The 11,958-nt window shown below is 39.9% G+C and overlaps 1 protein-coding gene across 1 annotated transcript; it reads right to left on the bottom strand.

Moving 5' to 3' along the window:
• Positions 1 to 3,131: 3,131 nt before the first annotated feature.
• LOC130678966 (olfactory receptor 8S1-like) lies at positions 3,132 to 3,953 on the bottom strand. Its single transcript, XM_057486525.1, has one exon. It carries the CDS (start codon positions 3,951 to 3,953, stop codon positions 3,132 to 3,134), a length of 822 nt encoding a protein of 273 aa, XP_057342508.1.
• Between the last annotated feature and the right edge of the window lie 8,005 nt (positions 3,954 to 11,958).

Here is an 11,958-nt window from a genome sequence, read left to right as displayed (position 1 = left end):
CTTGCTAGTAAAAGAACTGGCCATTTTATTTTGAAGGTGGACAGTATACTCATTTCTCTTCATATATAAATAGGAATGAAATTCAGAACAAATACGCTATGGCAAAACACAGGCAGGCACGAAGACTTTTTAAAAAAAAGGAAAATCAACTCTTTTTAAGTGTTAGAAAGAAATTTAAGGTGGGTTGTCTTGAATAGAAAGTTCTCTTGGAGAAGAGCCAGAGTTTGAGGCCATGGAGATGCCTCATCATACATTTAGATGTGATTTGGTAGACAGTGCCAAAAATTTTTCAGAAGTGGTTGAACCAATTTACCATCCCAACGCCAGTATGTGTGAGTCCAATTATATTAGTTCCCTATCAAGACTTGAAGACTTTGACTATTTAAAATTTTAAGCATTTAGGGTGGTTTCATTTATATAAAATTCAAGAACAGCAAAAGGGGTAGTTTCCCATCTTTTGGTTCTGTTTGTGTTGTCTAAGACTATGGTACCTAGAACTGAGTAAAGCCAGGTTAGAAATGCCTGGGGGTTCTTGGCGGTTGTGGGGAGGCGGGGGGCGGGTGTGGTGGTGAGCCTCACCTGACATCCCTCCTTCCCAAACCAAGGTTAAGGCTGGACCGACCCTTGTGGGGGGCAAGATGCCCTTCAGCAACAACCATCAGAAAACATTGAAAAAAATAAACTTTTTTATTACTTCCAAGACTAGAAATTACACAGCACCCTGGGGCCACACATTGAAGTTGGGTTAGGGTGTGGTCTCTTTAATTGTGATGGAGGATGGGGAGCCTAGGTTTTCCAGGGTTTATTCTTTATTGGTGAATTTCAAACTGAACATCAGGATTTTAAAGGAGGGAAGAGTTAAAAAATAATCTAGTCCTAAAAGGTCGGTTACTGAAATCAAGGAAGATTTCTAAAAATTGGGAGCCTCAGTGCAGGGCTGAGACCTGGCTCTTTCTGTAGTTGAGTGGCTGGCAAGGTGTGTATTGGAGATTTAAGTCTTTAAAGTGGATGCCTCTTCATAATGGGCCCCTTGGCAATCAAAGCTTATGTCAGGCCCTTCATCACAAAATGAAAAAATAATGCCCCAACTGTCAGTCTTACACGGCAACCAGGCTGAGGAGGAAATCATTGAATGAGGACGGCAGAGCACACGGACTGAAGGAACCTGACTCACTGGGGTTTCTCCTGAGCTGCTCAACTGACTATGCAAACATCTACCTCCAGCCTATGCTGATTTTTCTTATGTTTTCTGTTAAAGTTTACCACATTTTCTGTCACTTGAACATTAATGCACGCTTAATAAGTATATCCTATATTAATTTTTAAGTATCTTTTATGTCATCTACTTCATTTTTGCTGTGTTGTTTATATGGGCTCTAGGTATGCATTATTCATTGTTAGGTTGAATCCTGAGGATTTGATATTGCTCTTGCAAAAGCAGGAAAATACATATTTTTCATTTGTTCAATTAGTGTTTATTCAATTTTTGTTATGTAGAAACTACTTATTTTATGAATATTATAAGATTGGATATCATAAAAGTCTCTTGGAGTACTATTCATTTTTCATTTCAGATAGAATATTCAGACTTTGCTGTTAGATAATTACATCATTGCCAATATTTGTAGTGTTAAAAAGAAAGACACAGGCCCACCATGTTGTCACTCCTGCTAGGCAAGGTCACCAAATTGGGGCTTAATACTGTCAAGAAGGCAGAAACAAGAAAAGTAATTGGATATTTTCAGTTTAATTCTTAGAGAAATTGCAGGCCTTGAGAGGAGCTGGAAACCACCTGGACCAGAGCCTGAGAACATCCGTGGGGCTCGAGTTCTGCTAACCAAGAAATGGAAATTCTTGAACGTGCATCCTGCCCACATCCCTGGAGAAATGCGCTTGGCTAAAGATTACCACAAAACTTTCTTTTTGGGGCTGTAGTCTCTCTGAATCTGCCCTTCGCTACATCTGTAGCGAAGTCTTCTATTAAATCTTGCTGTCATCAGTCTGGACTCCTGAATTTCTTTCGCTTTCTTGACCTAACAAATAACGTAATAGCAGTTTCAACCTCCTCCCAGAAATGTAGTCATTCAGGAATTTTCTGATCAGCATTGATAAAATAATATGTCATATGTGTCCTCTCCATCCCCAAAGGAAGATGAGCACATCCACCTAATGGGACCTTTATCATTGCATCCTCACACAGATAGCTTTGGAATGGGTGTGGCATGATCTTTTCGGACACTAACTAGATGTGTCCAGGCCACACTGCTTGATGTATTGATAAATGTAACCTCTTTCCAGCATGTATCCTCCAGTCTACGAAAGTATTTAAGTTTTTCCATATGAAGTGGCTTTGGAGCATTTCGCCAAAACTCCTCCCAGGTAAGTTCACTGGCTGTAACCCTCAGAAAGACTACAAATAAACTATGTTTCATAAGTATAAGAGTTGTGCTGATTTCAGTCGACAGATTTTCTTTCCACAACCAAAATTTAAATTTCATATCTTACCCTCATCTTACTGTATTGGGGAGAAATTATGTGGTTCTGTTAAGTATCCTGGGTGACGGTATTTGTCTGTGGTTATTTACATTAACTGCAATTCCTCCAATATGATTTTATCATGAAGCATGTGGCTGAATATTGATTAATGTTAAATATTTTTAATGAAATACAGGCAGACTTTCTGAAGCTTTTATTATTAAAGTGGTCAGGTAAACATTTTTGTGGATTTTATTCTATATTTTTGAGAAATTAGATCATCTGTGTATCTCACCTTTTCACCATAATTTTTTTGTTGTCTCATCAATGTACTTAGTGAGGAATGTCTCCACATTCTTTTCCAATCAACAGAATGGAGGTCTAAAATAAATACCTTGACATTTATAGAAGTAAGAACAAAGACTGGGGTGCTCAGGGAAGCTCGGGATCTTTCATGCACCCTGCTTGACACTGTGGAGTGGGAGGGTGAGTGAACATAAGAGGATATTTAATCTTGCAATTTTATTGAGCAAATGCATCTTAGTTCACCACCTAAGGTATTGCAAATATTTCTCCAATGACCTTCTCACAGATGTCTTTACCTCCTTGTTCTTGAGGCTGTAGATGAGGGGATTCAGCATGGGTGTGACCACACTCTACTGCAGAGAAGAGAGCAAGTCCAGGGAGGAACTAGAGGGAAGCAGGAGATAGCGGATCAAACCCAAACCAAAGAACAGGATCACTGCAATGAGGTGGGAGGAGCGGGTGGAGAAGGCCTTGCTCCTGCCTGTGGATCTCATGCTCAGGATGTTGCATATTATACGGGCATAGGAAAAGAAGATTGGGAGGAAGTTTCCAAGCCCAAGTAGTACAGTAGAGAAGGACAAGATGCTGACATTCATAGATACAGCAGAGCAAGACAGAGGGAAGAGGGAGGGCAGCTCACAGGTGTAGTGGTGGATGGTGTGGGCATCACAGAAGTCAAGGTCAACACCCAAGAGCACTATGACAAGTGCATTGAGAGAGGCCAGGCTCCAGGAGCCCCACACCACCCTCACATAGAGCTGGTTGCTCATCACCTGGCCGTAGAGCAGAGGGTGGCAGGTGGTGGCATAGTGGTCATAGGCCATTGCTGAGAGCAGGCCGGCTTCTTTTCCTGCAGTGAGAAACACAAAGATCTGGGCCAGGCAGCCCTCCACTGATACGGTTTTCTTCTCTGACAGAAGGTCCTTCAGCAGCTTTGGCACAGTGACAGAGGAGAAGCAGAGGTCCAGGAATGACAGATTGCTCAGGAAGAAATAAATGGGCATGTGGAGGTGGGAATAGGCCCTGATCAGCAGCAGCAGCAGCAGGTTCCCAGTCAGGGTCAGGAGGTAAATCCCCAGGAAGAGCACAAAGAGCAGGGCCTGGAAGTGGGGGTCATCAGACAGCCCCGTGAGAATAACCTCGGAGATGGTGCTGTGGTTACTCAAGGCCATTCGTGAGGATGTTTCCCTGGAGTAAGATAGAAACAGGATGAGATCACCTGTCTCCTTCAGAGCATCACCCCTCTTCTCACACATCCCCCACCCTGTCTGGAGGCTGTGCTGAGACACTCAAAGTCACTCTCACTGAATCTGAGGAAGATGTTTTATTATGGTTTGACAGTTGCTATCTTGGATTACAGTCTTCACATGCTTATGGATTCCCATTCCTTTCCTACAGGAATGTTACTGGGGAAATAAATTGATCTGGCTCACCTATACATTCATTGTAGTTCATTTTCATCTGGATTTTACTATAGTTCATTCTTATAGTCATTTGGTTTTAGGAAACATTATAACACATATTTGCAGAACGTTCTCTTTCCTTTCCCTGTTTCCCAACCATTACTCTTTTTGTTTATAATCATCCAATGGCTTCTAACTTTCTAAACAGCACAGCAAATTTTAATAGGACTTCCTTTGTTTTCAGAGTAGTTTTTTATCAGTGTCTATATCTTCTCTCACACTGATTTTATATACAATTTTTTATGTCATTTCATGGCAGGCAATCTTATATGTGCTTTACTCTTGAGAAATACGCTATTCAGGGAGATTTTGTAATGCCGTGTAGACAACGAGTAGAAACCCAGGAAACAAATTATATGGCTTTTTCTAAATCAGTGCCGAGATCCATTGGTGCATAGACCACTTTTCCTACCTGACATCCAGAGTTCTTCCTTGTCTGCACACAACCTACCTTTCAACCAAACTGGCCACTTTCGGTACCAGAATGTTCTGTTTGTTTCTTTATCTATGCTTACAGGATTCTCCACTCAGAAGATCTCCACTTTAATCTATGGTTCTGAACTCGCACGAGCCCCCTGACTCACCTCAGCTCCCACGTTCTTTGTCCTGACTGCCCCTCTTCTAACCCACAGCCTCTATTCAATCCCTGGGCTTCTGTTCTCAGGTGCCATATGTCATAGTCTGAATTATGATTTTTTTCCTCATCAATATTAAGTGTGTATTTCTGTTTTCCCCTCCAGACTGTAAGCTCATTGGGAACAGAGAGCACATCTTAACAGTAGCAACATCTTAAAAGTAGTTAAAATCACATGTAGTCAGCCAGTGTTGTATATGAAGTTTCCTGAGGAGAATGGATAGTTAAGATGACTTAGCGGTGTTCTGTTTTTGTTTCGCAGTTCACAATCTGACCCTAGGTAACTTCTGAACTCACAAAAGTTTTAATACTCCTTTATCACAGAATACCTCCTTGTGTCCCTTCAGTCCTGGCCAGCAAGATATGACCCCAAGCTAACTCATCAAGAGATACTTAAGTTCTGATCCGATTAATAAACTCATCAGCCAAAGCTTAGGCCCATCTTAGACCCCAGTGTAGGTTACCTGTGTGCTGGGGCAAGAAGACAAATGCTCACCTTTGTGTACCTGCAGGGTGTTGGCTTACTTCCAGTGACAATGGAGCAGAAACAGCTGGAGAAATTATGAGGTTCCTGCATAAACAAATTTGTAAATACTTTTGAAAGAAAACGTTACACATGGAGTGTACACAAGCAAAATGAAACAATAAATTGGACTTATTCTTACAAAATTTAGATGTTTTCATATACTTAAATAACTTGGATTTTTTTTATATATGTTGCTTCCTCTCTCCACTTTCACTCACAAGGAGACCTAGCCACCATTTTCAGGGCAGCTGTGGGTCTCAGGTTAAGTGAGACTATTTCTGGAATCTCATATTTCTGAGTGAAGTTTTTTTAGAGGATCTTTTTTTCTCTGTGGTCCTATATTCAAATTTTGGGTGCCCAAGCGAGGAACTTACTGTGATTTACAGAGAAAGGAGTCCTCCTTCCCCATCCTAAACATCACTTTAAACTGAGGGGACGGACTTTTTTGAGTGAAAAATGGTAAAGCCCTGTAATTCATTTAGGTCACCTTGCCACAAAAATGAATCTCTGCTCTCATCCCTAATTGAAACGGAAGCCATTGTCTTCATTTCTTCCTGATGTGTGAGAGTCTGATGTCAGATTTTCACATGAGTGAGACCAGGGAATACAAATGAATGAAGTGGTAGTTGATTTCAGCAAAGGATAAAAGATGTGAAAGGAGGATTCAGAAGTGTCCAAGAAAATACTTGCCAACACTCTTTGTTAAAAGCTATGATTATAATGAATAAATGAATAAACAAATAATGTGTGTCATAGGTCAGCCTTCAAGGTGGCTTCAGGGATCCTGGAACAACATTCAGACCCTGGACTCATGGGGGCAGGATCTAAACTGGTGAGAAGGATACCAGTGCTGGCAAATGAGCGAACCAGCACCAACCGGATCCAACTGAATTATTACCAAACCTGTTCCGTCCTGTACTCCCTCCTATAATATTCACTTAGTAGTGGCTATCTGCAGGTGGTTTAAAAAGCATGAAATATTTACTTCAGTTTCCTATTGGAATTCTGGGCAGGTAGGGGAGTGAGTTGCTTCAATGGCCCAATATTTATCTCCAAAGTCTTCTTTTCATTCCAGCTGTCAGTTTTCTGATATATATTGGGATCCTAAAGCATGAGATGATTTAAGATCAGGCGTTACGACGTGCTTTTCCTTCAGGTTATACAGGCAGGAAGAGGGGCCATTCTGAGAAAACATCCCAGGCAGCTGGGGTTAACGGAACATTTGGAGGAGCCAATTTCTGGGCCCCATCCAGGCAGGAGATGACATGCAGGGAGTGGGAAGATTTCATCCCCAGATCAGGGGACAGGGAGGATAGAGTGGGAGCCTGAGGCTTGACAATAAATAGAATGAATGATGAAGTGGCAAAGATTGGGGAATGGAGAAGATGGTCAGCTGATTAGAACATAAATGCAGATCTTTCTATGAAGAAAAAGAGGGAATAGAAAGGAATCAGGGAAGACATTAGCATGTTGTCGATTTTTCTGGAGGGATCACTTTTGAGTTCTCTTTCCCATCATGGGTTGAAACGTCATGGTAGAGTCTCCTGGTTAAGAGAGCATGTGTCACAGGAGTCTGAAGCTCAGTGTATCAGGAGGCATTTTCTCCTTGTTAGTAGATGTTAGAGTGGTGTCATTCTGCACTGCACATCACTATACGGAAAGACAAGACAATTTCTCTAAAGAAGCTGAAATACAGACAAATACTTTAAAAACCTCTCATGTGTTCTCAGGTGCAGCAACGTGCCTTCTCTGCATTTATTTCATCTGTGATTCTGAAGACTCTTCTAAGAGTGTCACTTAAAGAAAAAATGCTGTACCAGAACCATTCAGGAGGCCATCTGCTCTTAGGCAGCAATTAGCTGGGTTCGGTGTCCAGGGAGAGCTGAGCCACTGCCCTGTATCCCTAAAGTCCCAGCCCGAAGTCAAGTTCTGGATTCACTAACCACACAATCTCCAGTTAACCATAAAGTTGAGATTCCTGGCACAGGGGTTTCTCTCCAGATTAGCATTTCAAGTTTCTGAATTTAAGCAATTATTTGAAACCTAGAAGAACTCCTATTAAGCTTGTGTAGGATAAAAAAAAGAATAAGAAAGGGAGTTAAGAAATATAATCTGCTGGAAAAGGTACATTTTCCTGATGGCTCCTTAGGGCTAAAAATGTCCTTTAGAAGTTCTCAAGGTCACATTAAAAAAATTGAAATTAATAATTTTAATTGAAATATATTTGACATATGACATTTTATAAATTTAAGGTTTTTAATATGTTGTATTCATAAATTATATGTATTTTAATATGATTGCAATTGTAGCTATAGTTAGCACTTCTATCATACATAATTATTTCTTTTTTGTGATAAGAATGGTTAAGACCTGGTCTCATAGCGAGTTTGATGATTATAATACAATATTGTTATCTATATTCACTATACTATGCATTAGATCTCCAGGAATTATTTTTCAACTAAGTGCAAATTTGTACCTTTAAACAACATCTCTCCTTTTTTCACAAACCCCAGACCCTGGTTACCACTATTTCACTCTCTGCATTTCTGTGTACTAATAATGAGAAATCTGAAAAAGAAATTAAAAAAACCTCCTCCCTTCATAGTGGCAACAAAAACAACAAAATACCTAGGAACAAATTCAACCAAGGAAATGAAAGATCTGTACAATGAAAACTATAAGATGTTCAAAGAAATCAAAGAAGAGCGAACCAAATTGGAAGACATCCTACATTCATGTCTTGGAAGAATTAATATATTAACATGTTCATACTAATCAAAGCCATCTACAGATTCAATGGAACCTCTTTCAAAATTCAATGTTATTCTTCACAGCAATAGAAAAAAATATCCTAAAATTTGTATGGAATCACAGAAGGCCCCAAATAGCCTAAGCAATCCTGAGGAAGAACAAAGCCAGAGGCATCATCCTTCCTGATTTCAAACCATACTACAAATCTATAATAATTAAACCAGTGTGTAACTGGAATAAAAATAGATAACACAGACCAATGTAACAAAATATAGAGCCCATATTTAATCCCTGCACATACAGTCAATTGAACTTGGCCAGGGAGCTAAGAGCCCCTAAAGGAGAAAGGATGGTCTCTGCAACAAAACTGAATGAATACATGCAGAACAATGTGATGGCACCCCCATCTTATACCACTCACAAAAATTAATTTGAAATGGATAAAATACTTAAACTTAAGAAATGATACCACAAAACTCCGAGAAGAAAATGGAGTGAAGAAAGTCCTTGACATTGATCTTGGTAATGATGTTAGGAACTGACACCTCAAGTGCAAACAACAAAAGCAAAACTCAATAAATGGGGCTACATCAAATTTAAAAGCATCTACACAGCAAAAGAAACAAATGACAAAATGAAAAGGCAATCAACAGAATGGGAGAAAATTATTGTTAACCACATATCAGATAAGGGGTTAAAATCCAAAATATGTAAAGAACTCATACAACTCAGTAACAAAAATGCCAAACAGTGTGACTAAAAAATGGGCACGGGACTTGAATGGACATTTTTCTAAAGAAGACATCCAAATGACCAACAAGTACATGAATAGATGTTCAACATCACTGTGTTCAACTACAGTGAGGTATCACCTCACTGCTGTTAGAATGGCTTTCAAGAAGGCAAAAGATTGCAAGTGGGGGTGAGGATGTAGAGACAAGGGAACCCTTGTACACTGTTGGTGAGAATGTAAATTGGTGCAGCCACAATGGAAAACAGTATGCAGGTTCCATGAAAAAATAAAATCAGAACTGCCATACAATGCAGCAATTCCATTACTGGGTATACACCCAAAGGAAATAAAGACAGGATCTCAAAGAGATAGATATGCACTCCCATATTTATTGTGGCATTATTCACAATAGACAAAGAATGGAAATAACCTACATTCTTGCCAAGGGATGAATGGATAAAGTCGATGTGATATACATATTCTATTTTATATATATTTTATTATGTATACAAAAAAAATATTATTTTGCTATGAATAAGCAGAAAATCCTGCCATTGTGACTACATGGATGGACCTTGAGGATATTTTATTAAGTGATACTAAATTGCATATATAATTGGACAACAAATGTATAAAATAACCCAGATAGAATATCCAATATGTAGAAAAAAGTATACATGGAAATGGTAACTATAACTCTCTGGTAGTAGGATTATAGGTGTTTTTTAATTAAAAAAGGTACTATGTATTTTCCAAATATTCTTTAAATATACTTAGCAATATGTAAAACTGTCCTCTGTGTTTTGAATATTGAATTTAAGACACATAAACCAAAAGGATATTGGAAAAATTCCCTTTTAGCAAATAGTTATAGATAGTTTAGATTGTCCCAAGACAGGTGAGTTTTTTAAGGGAGATTTAGAGGTCAAGATGAGGAAATGATCTCAAGTATGTTAGGTGTTGTGTGGAAAATAGGTGCGGTCAGGAGGTTAAGAAAGGAAATAAGAGAACACTGAATCTGAAATCATTTATTACTCTTCCCAGACCACTCATATATGCCTTCAGCTTCTTATTCATATCTAGGACATTGTAATATTTCCAAGAGTGAACTTTCCAAATTTACATTTTTTTCAAGCTTTAAAGTTACTACGTCAGTGTCTTCGTAACAGTAGTTAGTCTGTGTTTATGTAGCACTTTGCTGCAACTCTCAAAGAGCTTTAATATGTATTACTGAACCTCCAATTATGCTTTCTGGAGTAAACCTGTGTTAGAAATTTAAACAAAATTGTTAATCATAAAGTTATAGGAGTTGGAAGTTTTCAGCATGTAAATCTCATGCCACAGCTAGTAGGTATGGGAAGGATGCACTTAAAGTTAAGAGCTAATGTTTCTGTCAATGGGAGAGGAGACAACAGTGTGGCTATTCTGGAACTGGGAAGTGTTTGAGAAGGTAAGTCCTAGATGTTTTGGATCCTGAAAATGTGCTCAGTAATCCAGGGTCCTGACTGAATACTGGTATAAAGTTGTGGAAAGAAAAATAGAAACATTAAGTGGTGGAACGACCTCTCAGCATAAGTTTTGGAACCTCTCAACATCTAAGGAGCTTTGTCTGGCTTCCAAGACATTTCTCAGACAGACTCTGAGCCTCAGAATGGCTAAATACCAGCCTGGATGCAGCCTCCCTCCTGAACGGTAGAGTAGAAATAGTCAAGTAAGTGGGTCTAAGAGGTAGGTATGTATGTGGCCTCAATGGTATCCCATTTCTGTTGGGGAGCACAACTGAGAGCCCCTGACCACCCACCCCTCTTAAATGATGCATGGAAGTGGGTGAAACTGCAGCAGATCGAAATGGGCATATGGGTGAGGAGATTTTTGCCTTGCTCTGAACAAGCTGACAAGATGTCAGGACTCACAGGGGATGTTGGCAGTACAGATTCAGTGGGGATAGGCTCACGAACAATTGTGGCGAGAGAAGCTCAGGTTACCTCAGCCTTTCCACTGTTCACCTTCATTCTGGGGGTTTGATTGATGCTTTTTGGGTATAGAGAAAAGCTATCAAGTTTAGTAAATTTGGAATATCGATTACTCCAACCACTCGAGGTCTGGATCTAATCCAATACATCAGAGTTACAGTGGAAAATCCTGGTTTGGGAAAGCCACTGAATTCTGACCCACAATCACTGGTATTGTACATAGGAAGACACGGACAGAGGTGGGACCATGATCTCCTGCTCCATCTCCTTCCGTTCCCTTCCCACACTCAACATTACCATAAAACTTGGCACCTTTCTCCAAACGCACTCCATTTCCTGTCAGGTCACTCCTGAGGGAGTCGGAGGGTGGCTTGAAGGCTGTAGCCTGCGCATCTCTCATTACCTTCATTCTTTAATACAAAATTTGTTGTTTTCTCATGAAATACTGTAAACTCACCACTTAGCAACCAGTTTGTCACCCCAAAATACCTTCCTTATGGAAATTTCACATTCTCCACCATCAGACAGGATTTTTGGGAGGCCAGGAAAGGGAGCACTTCTAAGGTAATCAGGCCCCAGGACATTGTTGCCTGGGGGCTGGACCTGGGCTTTTATTTTTGCAAAGGAGAACCAGTGAACAGTGTTTTAAATTGTTGTAAAGGTCTTGCCATAAATGTTAAAGGGTGACTGAAGATGATTTTTGAGTTAGTGAGCATTATTCTGTACTTTATGGCCAGAATTTAAGAGTTTGTCCCCAAGTATTATTGGAAGAAGTGCCAACACTATTAACTTGGTTAATTCATTGCACTGGGCTGTAAAAAAGGTCTACTCAATTGTTTACTCCTAGAATGGCTGTTAATGTCATTTATGTATAATTTCAGGCTTTCTTCATGTCACAGGGAAGAAAGGGGTTAAGTTTTCATACCCTGAAAAATCCATCTATTCACATGCTTCACCTTGGCCCCCTCAACAGGTACGCGGCGTGAGGCGTTCCTTCAAGAGGCAGCACAGACTCACCTCAGGCTGCACAAAATGCCCAGGCCTCAGAGGCAGGAGAAGTCAGGGAGCAGGGAATGCCGGAGTCCCTGGATACC

This window comes from Manis pentadactyla, chromosome 10 (assembly GCF_030020395.1).
Source record: "Manis pentadactyla isolate mManPen7 chromosome 10, mManPen7.hap1, whole genome shotgun sequence".
Lineage (NCBI taxonomy): Eukaryota > Metazoa > Chordata > Mammalia > Pholidota > Manidae > Manis > Manis pentadactyla.
Note: the sequence above shows the minus strand (reverse complement) of the source record. Positions and strands in the feature narration are given on the sequence as shown.

What these genes read in the sequence shown, in the direction of transcription:
- LOC130678966 (XM_057486525.1), bottom strand. Translation starts at nt 3,953, where the DNA reads ATGGCCTTGAGTAACCACAGCACCATCTCCGAGGTTATTCTCACGGGG.